Source organism: Vicugna pacos, chromosome 7 (assembly GCF_048564905.1).
Source record: "Vicugna pacos chromosome 7, VicPac4, whole genome shotgun sequence".
NCBI classification, from domain to species: domain Eukaryota; kingdom Metazoa; phylum Chordata; class Mammalia; order Artiodactyla; family Camelidae; genus Vicugna; species Vicugna pacos.
Genome location: NC_132993.1, coordinates 77139488 through 77159693, shown reverse-complemented (window position 1 = coordinate 77159693; position 20206 = coordinate 77139488). Strand labels below are relative to the sequence as shown.

The 20206-nt window shown below is 39.9% G+C and overlaps 1 protein-coding gene across 1 annotated transcript in view; it reads left to right on the top strand.

Annotated features, from left to right (window-relative positions):
* The first annotated feature begins 15967 nt into the window (after positions 1 to 15967).
* The window catches only part of NAMPT (nicotinamide phosphoribosyltransferase), a 36199-nt gene continuing 31960 nt past the window's right edge, over positions 15968 to 20206 (top strand). The window contains exon 1 of the mRNA XM_031679788.2: positions 15968 to 16359. Within this exon, the coding sequence (XP_031535648.1) occupies positions 16303 to 16359 (57 nt within the window). The 5' untranslated portion in view covers positions 15968 to 16302. The remainder of the gene's footprint in view (positions 16360 to 20206) is intronic.

The window sequence follows — 20206 nt, the reverse complement described above, 5'->3', positions numbered from 1 at the left end:
TTTAAGATGAAAAATCTTTAATTTGGAAGAAGACTATTTTATATTGATGAAAAGAGCAAGCTAGAAAAACAGAACAGTCAGAACTTTTATGTGACATAACTTCTAAAATATAAAATAAAAATATTAATACAAAAAGAAATTGACAAATGCCCAAAACAGTGGGAGGCTCATATATATCAGAAATTGGTAGATCGGGTAGACAGAACTTAAAGAATGTAAAGAATTGTAATAATATAATTAACAAAGTTGATCAAAAATGTGTTTAACTCCCCTAAAAAAAAGAGCATGCACATTGTTTTCAAACACCAATGGAATAGCTATAAAAATTGAACATAAACCAAGTTAAAGAGAAATATCTCAAATTCTAAGAAACTCTTGAAAACAGAAATTATAATCTGAATTCTATGATATCAATTAAAATTAGAAGTTAAAAAAATAAATATGCTTGAAAATGTTTCTAACAACTCTTAAAGAGGAAATTAAAACTAAAATTACAAACTGTTTTTAAATAAACTGAAAATGAGAAAAAAATTATATAAAAATAAGTAATATATCCAAAGTAATACTTAGGGGATAATGTATCAACTCAAATTATACATTAAAAGTCAAGAACAGTTAAAAATAAATTAACTCAATAAACTAGAAAAAGAACCCAGGCAATAGAAATAAAAACAAAAACAAACAAATGGGACCTAATTAAACTTACAAGCTTTTGCACAGCAAAGGAAACTATAAACAAAAAGACAACTTACAGAATGGGAAAGAATATTTACAAACAATGCAACTGAAAGGGCTTAATCTTCAAAATATATAAACAACTTATACAACTTAATAACAAAAAACAAACAACCCAATTCAAAAATGAGCAGAAAACCTAAACAAGCAATTCTCCAATGAAGACATACAAATGGCTAATAGGACATGAAAAAATGTTCAATATCTTTATCAGAGAAATACAAATCAAAACTACAATGAGGTATCACCTCATACCAGTCAGAATGGCCATCATTCAAAAGTCCACAAATGATCAGTTCTGGAGAGGGTGCAGAGAAAAGGGAATCCTCCTGCACTGTTGGTGAGAATGTGAACTGGTGCAGCCATTATGGAAAACAGTATGGAGATTCCTTAAAAAACTAAAAATAGACTTACTATATGATCTGACAGTCCCACTCCTGGGCATATATATGGCAGGAACTCTAATTTGAAAATGTACATGCACCCCAATGTTCATAGCAGCACTATATAGAATAGTCAAAAAATGGAAACTACCTAAATGTCCATCAACAGATGACTGGTTAAAAAAGTTGTGGTATATTTACACAACGGAATACTACTCATCTATAAAAAAGAATAAAATAATGCCATTTACTGCAACATGGATGGACCTAGAGATCGTCATTCTAAGTGAAGTAAGCCAGAAGAAAGAAAAATACCATATGATATCACTTATGTGGAATCTAAAAAAATAGACACAAATGAACTTATTTACAAAACAGAAACAGACTCACAGACAAACAGACTTCCCCTTACCTGGGGGAAGGGCGTGAGAAGGGATAAATTGGGAGTTCAAGATTTGCAGATACTAACTACTATATATAAAATAGATAAACAACAAGTTTATACTGTATAGCACAGGGAGCTATATTCAGTATTTTGTAGTAAACTATAATGAAAAAGAATATGAAAATGAATATACATATGTACATGTATGACTGAAACTTTATGCTGTAGACCAGAAACTGACACACATTGTAAACTGACTATACTCAATTAAAAAAAAAAAAAGAAAAAAATTTGCAGCAATATCAAAGTAGGATTAACAACATCTTTTTGATGATTTCAAGAAATAGTTTTATACGGAAAATTTATTAGGAGAAGCTACTACAGTATGGTATGATCACTGGTACTTTCATCTGGTTTAAAAACTTAATAATATCTACTTCAATAGAGAAAATGCTCTTGTTTTTATTGAGCTTTTTTTTATTGAAGTATAGTCAATGCTTTTGATTAAACCTAATCCACAGCAAGAAAAAAAAAAACTAGAAAAAGAAAAACAAAATAACTCAGAGGGGAGGGTATAGTTCAAGTGGTAGAGCACATGCTTAGGATACACAAGGTCCTAGGTTCAATCCCCACTACCTCCTCTAGAAAGAAAGAAAGAAACCTAATTACCTCCCTCCCAAAAACAAAAATTAAAAAAAAAAAAACTCAAAGAAAGTAAAAGCAAAAAGCAAGCAATTAATAAAACACTACTATCAAAAACTTGTTCAATAGATAATGTAACTTGTTCAGTAAGATTACAAGTTATTTCCTTGAAAGAGCAATGAAATAGATCTTTGGCAAATGTGATGATAGTAAAAGCAAAACACCAAATAAACCACATCAGGAAGGAAGACAACTAGAGAGATGGAGCAGATTTGTTTAACTTTTGAAGATTACTAAATGAAGATCACTCTATGAAGTGAATGATCTTGTTGGAAAATATACATAACAAAACTTTTAAAGAGAGACAGAGACAGAAAGAGCATAGATGAAAAAACACAGAAAAAAGTTAAAAGGTATCAGAAAAATCTATTAAAAAAAATGCTCTGGCGGAAGATGACAGTGGCCGCCTAGTTTTAAATCTCCCCTAATCCCTCCCATGAATCAGAGATAGCAACTAGGATAGAGTTGACATCTGCTGGAGGAGGAGGAGTTAACTAGGTAAACTTGGGGAGAAGAACAGGGCAACTGGGAAAGAGGGATAATTTATGCAAATGCCCTGAGACAGACAGAGCATGCCATATACTGGGAATTGAAAGAAAGCCAAAATGCCCTGTGTGGTCCCCATCCCCTGAACGTGGGTGGGAACTGGGCTTGCTTCCAACTAATACAACATGGCAAAGGTGACAAAGACGGACCTGACTCCATTCCATAAGATTGCAACCCATCTTGTTAGGAGACTCTCTCCCTGCTGGCTTTGAGGAAGCTAAGTAGCCATAGTGGGGAGGCCCATGTGACAAAGAGTAAGGGTAGCTCCCAGTCAATAGCCAGCAAGAAACTGGAATCCTAGAGAACAAACTGGAGGTCACCACAGGGGAGGGGTGAGGGGATGGAATAAGGGAAGACGATTAAGAGGTACAAACTTCCAGTTATAAAGTAAGTTGTGGAAATATAATGTACAGCATAGGGAATATAGTCAATGATATTGTAATAACTTTGTGTGGTGACAGATGATAACTAGGCTTATCATGGTGATAATGTATAAAAATACTGAATCATGTTGTACACCTGAAAGTAATAAAATACTGTAAGTCAATTACACTTCAATTAAAAAAAACTTGGCATTAAAAATATGAATCTTTATAGTTTAATTAAACTCACTGCTTTGGTTTATCAGCTTTTTTTCTCTCTGCAGAGTATAAAGTGAAGAGGAGAATTAAAATTAACACAACCCAATTTATCCCTTCCTGCCCCTTTTCCCCCTGGTAACCATAAGTTTGTTTTCTATGTGTGTGAGTCTGTTTCTGTTTTGTAAATAAGTTCATTTATGTCTTTTTTTTTTATTGACACAACATTGTAAACTGACTATACTTGAATTAAAAAAAAAGAACACAACCAGTTTTGATTTGATCAGTGTAGACAGCTTAAGTAACTAATCCAGGTCTCAAAACAAATTGTTTTCCTCCAAAAGAATTTTATAATTTGTATGACATGTATACTCTATAATTGTAAAATTACTCATTAAATTTCTGTTGTTTGGACCTAATTTCACCAGTTGTTTACTTAACAACTGATATTGCAGAATCTACATGGGGGAAGAAAGGTGCTCACTGAAGAACTCACATGTAAAAAAAAAAAGTATGTAGAAGATTTTTCTACATGAATAAATAATTTTGATTTAAAAATTGTCCTAACTGGAGGGGGAAAAAAGAAACTGAAATCATCAATCAGTTCAATAGTCAGTCCATGAAAACTGAGTGCTGCTAACAGCCACATGATCTTGAAATTGGGTCCTTCCTCAATCGAGCCTCATATGAGACTGAAACCCTGGCCAATTCCTTAATCACAGCATCATGAGACCACGAGGCTGAGGATCTGGCTAAGCCACGTCCAGAATTCTGACCCACAAAAATTGTGAGCTAATAGATATATGTTGTTTTCAGCTGGTAAACGTGTGGTAATATCATTATGCAATAGATAAATCATACATGACCAGAAGACTAATGTGGCTGTCCTGAGAGAAAGGATGGTAGAAGTGATGACATTGACTTCGAAGGCTGGATCGTAAAAAACAATGTAGCTTTTCACCTTGCTCACTGAAATACTCGCTCTGGAAGCCACAATCTAGGCAGTCTGGCTGCCTTAAGGTGGACACGTTGTGTGTTGCTCAAATTAGCTCATGTAGAGTAACCACATGAAATGGCCCTGAGATACAGAAGAGCAGGAAGTGCCCAGCCAACCCTCAGTAGCACTGCTCCCTTCCACTGATTCCACTCCAGCCTCCATCTGAGACCCTCGGCCAAGAACTCAGAACTAAGTCCTTCCTGAATTACTGACCTACAGAAACTGAAAGAGAGAACATTTTTAAAGCTCAAGAGTGATTTTTAAAATACAACAATGAATTTAATAATAATTTATTCAGAAGATAATAATAATCAAACATTGATCTAAGTTGGAGGGTATTAGAATATCAATTCATTATTTGGAAAACTAGTAAATAAAAAAGAATCAAACGTGTTCTGCTTTTCTGATATGAACAATATATCCAGATACCCAAATATGGGGGAAAAAGTTTCCCTTTATAGACATAGTTCTGCTAATAGACGGAAAAGAGTGATAAAACTTCAGCATTGTATGAGCCCCAAGTGAATTAATAGATGTAAACATTATGCGTCAATGGCTGCCAACATCACCAAAGGATTGATGACAGGACATATGTCCCTCCTGATGGAAGAACATACCACCTATGAGGTAGCCTTGCCAAGGCACTAAATAAAACATCTAAGGATCAAGCCTCTAGGTTTAAAGGAGCCACCAAGTTACAGGAACTGCAGAGTCTAGAGGAAGATGTGTACCTACAACATAGGGATGCATTCAGCAAAATCCAGACCTATGGTGTCTAATGCTGTTGTCACAAGTCGCCTGTGGTGGTTGAGCCCCTGAAATATGACTATTTAGAATTAAGAAGTGATGTAAGTGTAAAACACACATTGGGTTTGTGTCCCAAAAAAGAATGTAAAATATCTCCTTAATAATTTTTATATTGATTATAAGATGAAATGATAATTTGGATAATTTGTTATTTATATACATTTTACCTGTCTCTTTCCATTTCTTATTGTGGGTACTGGAAATTTGAAAGTTACACATGTGGCTCTGGTTTTATCTCTACTAGATCACACTGATTCACATCACAGGAAACTACATGACAACTTGATTTCCTCAACAAGTAAATTGCAAGGAAAAATAGACATTAAAAAAAAACGAGATTAAAACAGACTTCAAAAATATATCAGACAGTTGCAATACGTGGACTTTATTTGTGAATATGATTTATGAGACAACTGGAAATTTGAGCACTGAGTTGATTATATTCAGGAGTATATTCAAATAGTCAAGGAATTATTGTTATTCAAAGAATAATATTCCTTGCAATATTCAAGGAATAATATTCAGGGAATATATTCAAGAAATTATTCTTATATTTTGTTTGATAAAGATACAGTGATATGTTTTAATAAAGTTCTTATATTTCTTAGAGGTCCGTATTGGAACATCTACACATGAAATCATGTGGTGTCTAGGATTTGCTTTGAAATTTTAAAATTCAAGCACACCTCATTTTTTTGTGCTTTGCTTCATTGCTCTTTGCAGATACTGCGTTTTTTTTACAAATCAAAGGTTCATGACAGCCCTGTGTTGTCAAATGAAGGTTAGCATTTTTTAGCAATTAAATATTTTTAAATTAAGGCATGTACATTGTTTTTTAGATATAATGCTATTGCATACTTCAGGAACTACTGTATAGTAAAAACATAACTTTTATATGCACTGGAAAACCAGGTAAATTCACGTGACTTGCTTTATTGCAGTGGTCTGGAACTGAACCCACAGTATCCATGACGTATGCCTGTACTAGATTTAATAAGACTGACCCAGAGTTGGCAATTTTTGAAGCTGTGTAATGAGTACATCAAGTTTTATTATGTCATCCTCTCTACTTTGGTATATATTTGAAATTCTCAATAATAAAAAAGCTATTAAAAAAAGAAACAAACGACGAAAATGCACCAGGCCAAGTCCTTTTATGGAAGAATTCTGACAAGAAACTGCATAAATTTTCTAGAACATAGGGAAAGAGGCAAAGCTTCTCAACTCATCCTTGGAGACTAATATAACTAATATTAAAGCAGACAAGGGCATAGTATTAGAAAAGAAAACTCCAGGTGGATATCATTCTTGAACACACTGTGAAAGTCCTAAGTATAATAGTAACAAGTTGAATATAGCAATATATAAAGGATAATACAACATGAACAAGGAAGAGTTTACTCTAGGTAAACACGGTTGGTTTAAGATTGGGAAATCACTCTATGTAATTTACTGCACTGAAAGGTTAAAGGAGAAAATAGTATTTTGGAAAAGTCAATGCTCATTTGTGTTTGAAAAACAGAAATTTATAGCAAACCAGAACATAATAATCAACTTTCACTTCTTACCCTATATACTTCCTTTTTTTTTCAATTGAGTTATAGTCAGTTTACAATGCTGTGTCAATTTCTGGCATATAGCACAATTTTTCAGTCATACATGAACATACATATATTCATTTTCATATTCATTTTCCCCATGAGCTACCACAAGATCTTAAATATATTTCCCTGTGCTATACAGTATAAACTTGTTTATCTATTCTATATGTACCTGTCAGTATCTACCAATCTCAAACTCCTAGTCTGTCCCTTCCCACCCACCTCCCCCCGATACTTCTGAATTCTATAAATGTTTAAGATATTTATGTGTTCAATACTCATTTAGTTTAAAAAGAATAAGTCATGCACAAAAGATCAACAAGTTGTAGGATCAAATTTATGGCCTCATTTTCCAACTCTCCACTGCTATATCTCTAGCAGCACAGCCTTCATCACAAGATCAAAAATTATACAAACTTATTCTAAATGGGCAAAAATGACTACAATAAATATGATCTGTATAAATTTATTTCCTCTTTGATTTTTAACACATATCCATATACTAATTGGGATTCAGGGCCTGTGGGGCATGTATGCCCTCCCAAATTATGTAACTCAACATGTTTCAGTAGATTAACACACATCAATAATTAGTTTGAATAATTTCATTGGGAAGAAGCTTTGTGAATTCTTAGTAAATGTAATGGTTCTGGCACACAGCTTTACAGTCATTCTTAAAACTTGGATATTGCTGGCACAAGAAGGGCTACTCTAGAGCATCCAGAATGTGGGAATAGATTGAGGAAAAGTCATCCTCTGAAAGTGAAAATGGACTGTAATCAGTGCACCAGTCACTGAAGAGACAGCTTACCAATGTGTTATTGGTAGAGTTGGAAAATGACCAGTCCCCGTGTCAGGAAGACACGGCTCAAATGCCGCTTATATAAAATGAAACTGTTCCTTCTCTCCAACTGCATTGTAACTTGCCTGGCACATTGAAATGGTACCTGTGGAACTTGTCACTGCTTTCTGATACTCTCCAAGAGGAAGGTGCTTTGATTCTAGAAGACCAACAGCCCTAATCTGAATAAAAATATCCCCAGAATAAAGAAAGCTGATTTCCTGGACTTAGATGACTTAATGGAGATATCTTCTGAGAGCATCTAACACTTTATGTCCTATTCTGTATCTGCCAAGCAAATTATTGATAGGTAAACTGGTTTTCACAGGGAATCTGGTGTACGGGTAACAGGATTCCATTGTCAAGTCAGGTTTCTTTCACGTTGCAATGTATTAAATTTTCCCTTGAGAGACCAATCTGTTGTTTCTCAGTTTGATTAGTGTTTCACAACCCTCTGTGGATTGATCAGCTATAAGTGGCCTGATGGAACTATTTATGGACCCGCCCTAGGACCGTGGAGATACCCTTAAGCTATTTTTTACATTAAGAATGTAGTGGCTTCTCCTTTGCTTCTGTCTTCATTGGCGGTAGATATTTATTCTCAAAATAAGAAAATATCGATAATAAATATCCAATTTGAGGGGGAGGATATAACTCAGCGGTAGAGTGAATGCCTAGCATGCACGGGGTCCTGGGTTCAATCCCCAGTACTTCCATTAAAATAAATAAATAAAAACCTAATTACCTCCCCGTAAAGGAAAAACAAGATTAAACGAAAAAATTTTTTTGCGAGCCCACATACATTTTTCTGAGCTTTTGTAGGGAGTAAACATGGCTTCCTGTTGCTTTAAAGTAGCAAAGGGGAGTGGGCCGGAGGTGGGTGAGGATGGGGACATAGGTGGCATAGATAGAACTTTAACCTCCCTATCTTGCTCAGGTTGATTCTGGAGTACCAGGAGGGCCACCAGGACTTCTATTTACATTAAGACTGCCTTGTGCTGATGGAAGAAATTATGAAGAGAACCTTAGGGATGATGGAACTACTTGGAATGGTGAGTGTTACCCCCTAATAAAGGAAGAGACAGAAGAGGCCAAGTCTAGGTGCAGATTGCTTCATGCAGACAGAATGAATTCGCTCTGAAACAGGAGACCCCTGAGGCACCTGGGCTCCTAGCTGGTAGTGATATGTTGATTATTGTTATCCATGCAACAGCCCTTTCTAATGCTTTCTTTGATGGTGCAAATTTCCTCCCATTCTAGAAACTGAATAGGCCGACATTCTCCCCTTTTTATTCTCCTTTGCCGCTAGGGCATGGCATACACACACCTCTGGCCAGTAGGGCCCAAGGGAAGTCTGCTGGAGGCTTCTGAGAAAGGTTTTCCCATCTAATAAAAATAGATGCACGCAAAACAAAACCCCACGTTCTCTTCTTACTTCTGCATGTTTTTGTGTGAGGTCATGATACTTAGAACTGTGGCAGTCATCTGGTGACTTGGGTGTCTAAGACATTTCTTCAATACATTGAGGATAACGAGGGGAAAAGAAAGAAAAGAGCCAAAAATCTGACGTTTTTGAATCACTGAACACACCCTAGAAAAACCTACCCCAAGACTATCTGTTGTAGCTGAAATTAAACTGCTATTCCTTAAGCCACCTTGAACGGCAGCTGTATCACATGCAGCAAAAAGTGTCCTATCTGACAAAAGTGAGGGGAGATCTTTTTATTAAAACAGAGCATTACTATTTCAGCATCCCCTGGATAAGCCCTTGAAAAGTTGTTCTAAGCATCTGAAATGAGAAGGCTGTGAAAGCCAGAATTCATTTTAAAGGAGTATTATGAGCTGTAATCACCGGTGGGCCAATCACCTTGCTCAGCACGACAGTTTTACAGAAGGTCAAAGCTACCATTTGAGAACAACTGCAGGACATGTGGCTGCAGGAGGATGACAATTAGGCTAGAAGAGGCTACCATGCATCAGAGCCCAGAGCAGAGAGAATGCCTCCAAAATCCAAGTGTGATCAATGCATTGAAATGAGTCTCTTAGAAACCTTGGGAAGGGAGGAGCTGGGATAATTTGGAAGCAGAAGAGAAGACTGTAAATGCTAAACCACTTTTTTGTTTCCCATAATGCTGGTGTGACCTGGAGAAACAAAAGGAAATCTAGAATGATGACTTAGTATACGAGTGTCTATTACATTGTAGGTGTGGTTCAACAGAATAGAACGTTTAAAAAGCTTTTGCAAGAGCCATAGGCTTTAATTAAATTGGATTATTTTAATTAAATAGTATAAAGAGATATGCTGCTCAGATTTCAGGGTAGTGACTCCTGTTCACTCTTACTGAGCCTGGATGAATTTAAATTTGAAGAGCAGATCAATTTCCTTATATGCACCTTATAGTGTGAAATATTTGTGGGAATTCAGTCCATGTGCAAACTCCAGAATTCTGAATTTCAGAGCAAGCCACAATGAAAAATTAAGAAAAGCTCTTTGGGACTGATAGCTGGCTCCAGGATAGTATTATTAACTGATTAGCACCCCTGGACAAAGATAGGATTCAAATGTTACCCGGCCTCTGATTAACAACTGTAAGTGAATGAGAAATTCACTGCTGGGGGAAAAAAAGAGGTAACTAGCCCAGGTTCGGATAAATTTTAAGATAGATAACAGGTAGTTTCTTCCTGTTCCATGGCAGATGGAACTTTGAAATAACAGATGCAGACTTCCTTCAGAGAAAATGCTCTCACTTTGGTGTCAGAGGGAAAAACAGGAGGAATAGTGGTTACATGAAGAGAGGAAAACTTTTTGTTCTCACTAAGCAGTATCTGTGAAATATAACCTCTGGGTCTTCCAGCTTCCATGGCCAAAGTGTCACTGCGACACAGACTGAGGAAAGACAGTAGAGATGGGAGGTGCAGGCATTTTTCCGGAAAGATATTGTGACCACTGGAAAAAGGACATTTGTCTTTTTGGTCTTGTTTGAAGATGGGAGGGATTGAATTATGTTTGTATGCCAAGGAGAAGTCAGCAGAAAGGGGGCTTTGAAGGTTCAGAAGAGAGAAGGGATGATGACTAACGGAACGGGACCCAAGGAGATGGAGGGGATCCAGAGCACAGGTGAGAGATCTACCTGGGGCTGCCGGAGAGGCACCTCTTTCCCTGCGCGTGGAGGCCTTTATCTCTCAGGATAGACCTGGTTATGCCATGGTAACAACCTCCAAAATCATTACAGTTTACAGCAAGAAAGGTTGATTTCTCACTCACACTACATGTCCAGTGTCAGTCAGCTCCGATCAGTTTTGTGTCACCTATATTTCAGGGTTTAGGCTCAGGGTTCAACTCACATCTAAAACACTGCAGTCTTGGTGGCAGAAAAGAGAGAATGGCGACCGTGCCTGAGTCCTTAAAGCTCGTGCGGGAAGTGATGCACATCAGTGCAGTCCACGTGGCGTGGCTAAGGCAACTCCCGTGGTCACCCATGAGTTCGACAGAACAGGGACCTGGAAGAGGGGCTATGAGTACGTGTGAACAGTACAATAGAGAGGCTCTGAATATGGGCAAGCGATACAGTCTACTGCAAGGCCCATCCCGCTTTTGTTGGTGATAGAAATAGCTCCATTCATTCAGTTAGTATTTCCTAAGCCCCTGCTATTTGCCTGGCATGACACTTGGCTCTGAGACTAGGCCTCTAAATAAGACAGACCTCTGCTTTCACAGCCGTTGTAGTTTAAAGAGTTCCAACTGATGGCCTTGGTTTTTCTTACTGACATGGAGGACTCTGGCATCTGCTAAGAGGGAGGGAGTCTCTGGGGGTAAGGAGTTTGAGGAGGTAAACATTTCAAAAACTGCTGAGCAAAACGGGAAAGAATGCTGAATGGGGAAATAAAAGAATTGCCAGGCAGCACCACATCGTCCCGCTCTGGACGGCAGATTCCTGGCTGTGTGATGTCTCCGATCAGTGCTCAGCAGCCTGGCCACTCTAAGAGCAAAAAAGGTGAGTCTGAGGACCAGCTAGGAGATAAGGGAGCCAGCGCTGATGTGGACTATAGGAAGGAAGGAGGCTAGGACCAGATGAGGAGGAAAGTAAAGTCACATGGGCAATTGCTGGGCTGCAGAAAAAGGTCTTGAGAGCTGAGGTTGTGAGGAGAGTGAATGAACTAGAAAGGCAGGATATAATGACCAGAGAATGCAAGGCTGCAATTTTAAGATTTCACAGGTGGAGCAGTTCTTGGTACAGAAAAAGGCCAGGGTGTGGACACTGGGTGGGGGCTGATCTTTATCCAGTCCTTGATTGTTCCTCAGTTGTTCTTGCACTTAAGGGTCATATCCACACGCAATCTGATCTTGATTTCACAATCCAACACTGAATACACCGGGGGTAATGAACTAACTACCTATAATGCTTTGGTTCCCCCCGCTTCAGATCCCAGTCACTTCATAGCTGCTTTGGAAGGATGGAGGATAAATAGGACATTTCTTTTTGAAGTCTCCAATGCTTCTTTGTACATGACTAGGTCTATACTAGGTGTTTATACATTCCTATTAAACTGAATCATATTAGGATTGATTCCTTTTCCTGCTTCCTCCTCCGTAGCAGGAAACTCCTGTTGACGTTGGGTTTCTATAAATGTTCAGCAACTTCAACAGCTATCCTTTTTCTGAGGAGAGCAAAATGGTGCTTATCTCCAAATCATTTCAAGATGAGAACAATAAGAAATGGAAACATTAAAAAAAAAAAAGAAATATCTCAAATGATTTCAAGAAAACCAGTCTTTAGTTTTATTGAGATATAATCTATGCACAATAAAATGCAGCAATTTTAAGTATAGAATTGAAGTAATTCTAGCATATGTATTCGTTGTATAATCACTACTGCATATATTATTTCCTTTACCCCCAAAAGTTTCCTCATTCCCCCTTGCAGTAAATCTGCTTCCCTAAATTCCAGCCTCTGACGATCATGGATCTGTTTTCTTTCCGTATAGTTTTGCCTTTCTGGAATTTCACATAAATGAAATCATACAGTATGTAGTCTATCATGCTTAGCTTCTTCAAGAAAACGAGTCTTTGGGATTGGGTATAGCTCAGTGGTACAGCACATGCTTAGCAAGCACGAAGTCCTGGGTCCTAGTACCTCTGTTAAAACATACCCCCTCCTCCCTGCAAAAAACCAGTCTTGTGTTGAGGGTATGAAAGCAGCTTATAGGTTAGGAAAAGCAAGGGAAATAATAAGGTTCACCAGTCTAAGTGCCCATCTGAGCAACTTCATTCTAAGTAACAATTCCCAAGAAAATAAATTTTTATGTGCTACTTATATTTTTCTAAAACTCATTAAAAATAAGTAATAATTGAAGTTAAAAATGTTTATCTGAGTACCACTGATATGTATCCCATATTACCAGTAGTGATAAGCAAACCTCTCTTAGGAAAACACCACATGAAAAGATCTGGACAATCTTTTATTATTCTAACAATCTCATTCTCTCAGTCACTAATGTTGGCCCTCGAGTCAAAGTGACCATCAACAAAATTTATAATAATGACATCCAAATCCCCACACACAGCATCATGACATGCACACATTTACCTTACTTTGCCCAAACAAATAGTTGGTTAGGAGGGTGTAGCACAGACCACAAGGACACCACAGAGTGTGTGCAAGAACATTCTGTAACGGGACGTCTATGAGCAGCCCGTGCGTGTGTGCTCATTATTCCTATGTGTGGGTTACACTTATTCTATCACTTGTGTACTTTCAAACTAAGACTCAGTAGCTTTCCCTGCGTCTGTGTAATTAGAGGACCCAGCAAATTGAGTCATTAAAGAGTGCTTAGGGGTTGGCAGCCCTGATAATCAGATTCCTGAAGATCCATGTCTTTCTGTAGATGAGGCTTTGTCCTTAGGAAATTAGAAGTCTGGGGAGTCCCCGAAGTGCCGTGGAAATTTGAATAGGAAAAAGGTTTAATTGAAAAGTTCCTTGTTTCTATTTGTCTCTGTGACAACTGTTGCTGCTTGCTAAGACTAGAGAAAGTTAGGAAGGGTGACAGACAGAGCCGCTGTTAGGAGTTTCAGGTGGGTGAGTCCCACACCTTCTTCTCTAGTGTTTTTACTGAGGTGAACTCAGGTCTGATTGGAATATCTGAGGCAACTTTGAAATACAAAAGTGTACCGAAGGCTGTCTGGAAGGGTGTGTGGAAATAGGAGTGGTGGAGTAACACCCACTTTGATCAAACATACACGTCTCAGACCTTTCATAGCGCTCTGAGGGAAATCAGCAAGGAGCTGGATGCCAAAGTCACCCTGCCTGACTGGCTATGTGGTGGGCATGGCAGATTAATCCAGGGCTTTGGATAAAGTGGGGGGCCCATGTGAGTCTTTGTGTTAGTCATTATTTGTCATGTTGTGGGGACCTATGAGACAGTTTCTCAGATCTTTTTTTCCCTTGCTACAGAAAACATACTCAGTGCTAGCTGTTAAATTGTCTTTCAAGGGAGGCCATTTCAAAATGAAATCTTGACTCTGGTGACAATTTCATAGTTCAAAAACCTGATTAATTCAAAATTGGTCCTGCTAAACCATGTAGTTGCATACAGTGTGGGCCTGATTCTATCTTAGGCAAATAGTGATTTTTCTATTGGTAACACGACTTCATTTCCCTCTTGTCCTCTGGAGACTGCTGTGAGGGTTTAAGTTGCTAATGTGAGTGCAGGCCTTATGACTATCTCTGCCTTTAACCAGCAATGTCAGTGTAGTATTAAAAATTTTATTTGCACTGATACTAAGCCTTGTCACCTTAAAATTGTAAATTCAACTCGAAGATGGCAAGTTCAATTTTATTCTGCTTAAAAAAAATGCTACCATAAACAAAGCCCACTTTGTTATCAGAATCCTATTTTTTCCCTGCATAAAGCAGCATAGAACAATGTCAGTTATACATACATGGATTCCAGGAAGCTAAGCAAAAAGCATTTGCCATTTAAGTAAAGTAGGTTATGAAAATTTACATGAATGAAGACAAAAAGCACCAAATTAGGAGACAAAAAGGGTCAATTTTTTTTCCTTGAATTGTACTGCTTGAACTAATAAAATCGCTCCCAATAAATTTTTTACAATATTTTAATTATTTAAATATTTTAAAAGTAATTTTACCCAGGAAACACAGGTAAGATCAACCAAAAAAGCCCCGTTTGTCTTAAACCTTGTTGCTGAAAATAATTCTAGAAATGGTATTATTTACTACCTTGGTGAGTGCCGCTTCTTTAATGTTTGCCTGCTCTGAATCTATCTACGGACGGAGGCGATTGTCAAGCATCTGTACTGACTCCAAGAAATTGAACTAAAGTTGCTTATAGTTGAAGAGGCCTCAGTTTTCTTGTGATGTCTCTTAATTCCTGCCCCCCACCCCCATAAATTGAAACTTCCGCTTACTTGAAGCGCAATTTATAAAGTTCCTGTACCAGTTAATTAAACCGCCTTTTCCCAGCTGCTTGTATCTTCTAAAACCTAAATCTTAAAATTAAAAAAAAAAAGCTATTGACCATGGGGACAAAGGGAATCTTAGTATTATGCAAAAATACAACCACGTAGGAGAACTGCGCAAATGGATGATCTGCATTTCGGTGAAGTCATGTGACGTCGTTTCACTTGGTTTTTTCTTTCCAGATTGCCAACCCGTTTCCCAAAGACTGAGTGATTAACACAGTGATATAAAGCAGTCTCGCACTCTGTCAAAGACCTGGCCCGTTGTCATTTACTTCTCAGCAATTTTTAGACTCAACTAGGTCTTGTTCTCTCATTAATTGTGAGGAATGAACTCAACCCCCGACTTGGGCGCAGGCTCTTTTCTCGGGGGAAGCCAAAACATCCCTCAAAGGAGCAAAGAGCTCAGCCACAGAGCCCGAGGAAAGCGGAGTCGATGCGTCAGATTAAAGGGGACCCTCCGACCTTATTCCTCACCGCAGCTCTTCAGATTTTAAAGAGGGTTAGGAGGACCAGGAGGGACACCACAGATGGAGGCGAAAGGCTCGATCCTTAATCCAAGCCGCAGACAAAGGTGAGTAGCTGCGCGAGGGGGCCGGGAAGACGGGCAGAGGGAGGCTCCTCGGCCCCCAGCCGAGTGGCGTGACTTCTGGAGGACTCAGAAAACGGGCCAGGACTGGGTAGGATAGGAGGGTGCCAGCTGGGCGGGCGAACCGGCAAATCGCAGGAGTGGCGAGGCTGGGAACGCCCCCTCCCGGCCACGCCCCGCTGCGCCGGGCCGGGAAACGAAAGCCAAGCGGGCGCCGGGGTCACGGGCCAGGGCGGCCCAACAGCCTCCGGCTTCTCGAGGTGGGCGTCTCTGCGAAATAGCGCGTGCCTCACGTCCTCCCCGCCCCGCCCCACCCCCTGCGCTCTGCGCACGCGCGGCCGTGCCCCGCCCCTCGCGTCCCCACCGGGGTGATGGGCCGGGGGCGGGGAGCCGGGGTGAGGAGGCGGCAGGAGTCCCTAGATTGCGAGCGCGCGAGCCGCCGCCGCCGCCCCACCACTGCCACCACCCCCCGCCGCGTCACGGCTCCCGGGCCCGCCCTCCTTTGGCCCCTCCTCCCCTCTCCGTTTCCCCCTCCTCTCCCCCTCCCCCACCGACCGAGCGGTGACTTAAGCAACGGAGCGCGGTGAAGCCCATTTTTCTCGTCCTCGCAGCCGCGCTGGGCAGCCCGCGGCGCGCGGCCCCCACGCTCCGGCTCGAGATGAATGCTGCGGCAGAAGCCGAGTTCAACATCCTCCTGGCCACCGACTCGTACAAGGTAGAGGCTCGGGACGGGGGCAGGTGACGGAGGAAAAGAGGGCGCGTCGGGCACGAGCGCGAGGCTGCGGGGCGGGGGGCGGCTGGTTGGGGTCGTGGCGCGAGGCGGCCCCGAGGGAAGGCGCGGGCGGCGGCAGCGGCGGCGGCTTGGGGCAGGTGAGGCTGGCGCCGCAGTGGGGAGGAGGTGGATGGAGGAGGGATGGAAGGATGGACGGCAGGAGGCGGGGCCTGGGGGCGCGTGGTGGGGGGGCGCGGCGTGGAGCTGAGGCGGGCCCGAGGCGATGCCGCCTGCCCTCGGGTGCTGCGGCCGCCCGGGGCTCCGGGCTCGGGGCGGCTCAGCGGGCCCGCGGCCGGGTGGCTGGGGCGTCACCGGCCGAGCGCACGCCTTCCCCAGGAGCGCGGCCTTTTGGCCCGGGGCCGGGTCGCGCAGGGCGGGCCTGAGTGAGGGCTCGTCAGAGGAGTGGGTCAGTTAGGTAACGGCCCTGGGGTTCCTCGGTGGATAGTGGGAGCTGGGCTTGAGAAGTCGGGTTTCCCCGCTGGGCTGAGTCGGATGCGCTCACCCCTTACTGGGCAGGTACGCCCCTTCCCCAGGAAGGAGTGGGCAAGGTCTAACAGGGGTGCCGGAGGGGCCAGCCACGTTCCTCTCTGCCTGTGGCTCGGGTGCGGAGGACACTTAGCTGTCTGCCCCTGGTAGCCCTGCTGGATTCCCCCGTCCCACTCCTTTGGGCCCCGTTTCAAACTCCTTTGCTCCTGGTACTCTCTTTCACTCCTCATCCCTAGTTGAAAAGGCCAGTCTGCCCTTAACTCCGTTAGGACTAGTACAGGATTTCTGTGAAAAAGAAAGTGAAACACGAGGAGTTAAATGAACTGTAGTTAATCTTGGAGAATTTGTTGAGAGAGAAGTGGCACAACATTGTGTTAATACGCTTGTTAGACATTTGCATGTGTAGCTGCCCCGTTCATTTTATTTGAAACTCACACACAGTAGTAAAAAGTGATTAGAGAAAAATCTGGCAAGTGTTCCTTCCCCTAGTTTCCAAATATTTGAAGTAAACTGGACTGTACTTTGCTAATAAGCTTTGTTAGCCAGAACACCTAAAAGATGACATGTCAGACCAGAAGCACCACTTAGGCAAAATAAATTTTAGTTTTCACTTGAGCAGCATGATGGTTTGGAATACAGTGATAAAACATAATGTTTTAATTTTTTTATTTTTGTTGTGGGGTTTTGGGGGGTTTCTTGGTTTTGTTTGTTTTTGTTTGTTTGTTTTTTGCTTTTTAAAAAATATTCCATAAAAGTATTTCAGAGAATCCCATTTTGCTTAAGTTCTGTGTTGTCCTTTTCTTCCCAGTTGTTTTAAGAGTCTACTTATGTTAATGTAGACGGGTTGTTATTTAAAGTAGAATCAAGTTTCTTTAACAAGTGGTCTTTTAAATGGAATTTTAAAGTGGAAATCTACACTATTGCAAGGAGATCATAGTACTACCAGGGGTGATTTACTTACTCTCCTCCTGTGGTCCCTTAGTTCAGTCATAATGTTTTGAGTATTTTTAATAGTGATTCAAGAGTGGTCTTATTCATAGTCTTATTCATATTCATAAGAATTTTTTCTTAACTAAATCTTTAAAATAACTTAAAATTTTCTAATGTAGAATGTAAACGGAGGTTGATTTGTCCAACTTTTTAAAATAAAATGACACGAAGGCTCTTTTAGTTTGTAGTTCCTCTAGCCATAATATATAAGGAATGTAAAATTGCTTCAACATCAGTTTTCTGGGATGCTTTTTAATTAGAGTGATTACCTGAAAGTTAACTGCACTATTAGGATTTGCTTCTATTTAATAAAGTTTATTCTTTCTTGTCCTTTTTCAAGTCAGACTGATATATTTTATTTCCTTTCTAATATAAAACCTTTTCAGAAGATTTTCATCTTAGTAAGATTTCTCACTTCCTACCCCACCCCAAATCCCCTCAAGAGGATTTTATGTCAGTGATTTACAGCAGTAGAGTAGAATAGGTTTTGTGTTCCACACTCACAATTTAGTCTGTAAATTTCATTTTCCTTACATTTTTAGCGGTCCTTATAGCTCCATTTTTGCCTTTTTGTCTTCTTCAGTGAAAAAGAGACAAATGGTAATCTTACATCTAGAAGTTACTTGAGAATGTTACATACTTATATCCTTATCAGGACTTACATACTATTTGCCAGTTAAAGCAGAGAGCGTGTAGCTTTAGATATGTTGCTGGAAGAGAGCAGAATATTGTTTGTTTCTTTTTTTCTAGAACTGAAGAAAGGGCAATTGGCTGTTTAGGCACTACAGAAAGATGTTTTGCAAGTAGATGGGGTAGTGTCCAAGTACATGACAACATATGTGGAAATTTTGTTTTTACTTGTATCCTCTCCAGGGGTTTCAGGACAGTTTAGACTAAAGGAGGGGTGTTTAAAATAAATGTTCATTTCTATAATCTAATGTTTTTTTATACATAAAGATGACCTAAAAAAATAGGGAAGTGTGGTAGTTTCTTCTATTTTCATCCTGGGTTCTTGTTACAAATAAAAAGGACACTTAATCTTAAGTGTTAATCATTTGTATTTTCAAAATGGCTTAAAGCAAAATAATATATTGGGTTATATTTACATAGTGCCAAACCAGCTAGGGAAAGGTGCATTTGGGCTGGCCTTAGCCGTTGTAGTGCTTAAAAAGCATTTGAAACACTTTTTGTCATTTTTTTCCGTCTTATCTCTGAGATAGCCATTGATCAGTTTCCAAATAACTGTGGATCATTGGAAGATTCATCTCTGTTCCATTCTTCCTTCCCCGTCTATATAGATAATATTTGTAACAAACTATAACAGAATAGTTTTAACATTTCTGAACATTTTACCTATTAGCAGATTAAAATGGAAGATGTTGTCAATTGAGCCCTAGTTGGAAAATATAACATATCACATACAAAAGTAATCCCTAAGTAATTTACAGTTTAATCCACATCACACGTTAATTATGAAATGTGCTGTCCAGTGTGGGTTGCTTCTCACAAAGTCATTTGTAAACTGGTTGTATAGAACTCAGTACATTTTCATCCATTAATTTAATAAATTTTGGAGGCCTCTTAGGTATTGTAAAAGATAAAAGATGTCCATTACAACCTAAGATGGGTAAAAGTTGATTTTAGAAAAGTTACAAAAAGCTGTGTAATTTATGTATGGGGATTAAGCACCAAAAGCAGCTTTAAAAAAAAAAAGTTTGCTTCCTCATTAATGGCAGAATAACAAATCATAAGTTTGGGCTTTTTGGAGGGAAAGATTTGGGGAGAGATGAGAATCATGGGCAAGTTAGTCCTGCCTGAGACTTTAGCTACCCAGTGTCTTCTCTGAGCTGTTTCTGTTTTTCATAGTTGCCTCTCTTTCACTGCTTAATGGACACTTAGGTATGGTCACAGTGGCTCCCGTGGCAGCCTGAGCCTTGTGAGACGTGTGATACAGCTGCACTGTGTGTCAGAGAGCACCTGTGCATTCTTATGATGCAATTCTTCCAGTAAGTTTTATATTATAAATTACAGGAAAAACTCAGGCAAGAGAAGTAAAATCCTATATATAAATTATGAATATACCTCATAGGAAGATTGATTTAGGTCAGTAAGACATAGTATCTTGCAAAACAAAAATACCAGAAGCTGGTATCTTTTTATCAGTTGATGAAATGTCTCTTAAAGGTGTGGCTAAAAAGTACAAGTTGTCAGGAACTCTTTACCAGGAGGTTTAAGGAAAGGCGGCATAATGATTATGGCTGGTTTTACGATTTCTCCTCTTCTCCAAAGTAATATAATCCAAATATCTTTAAGT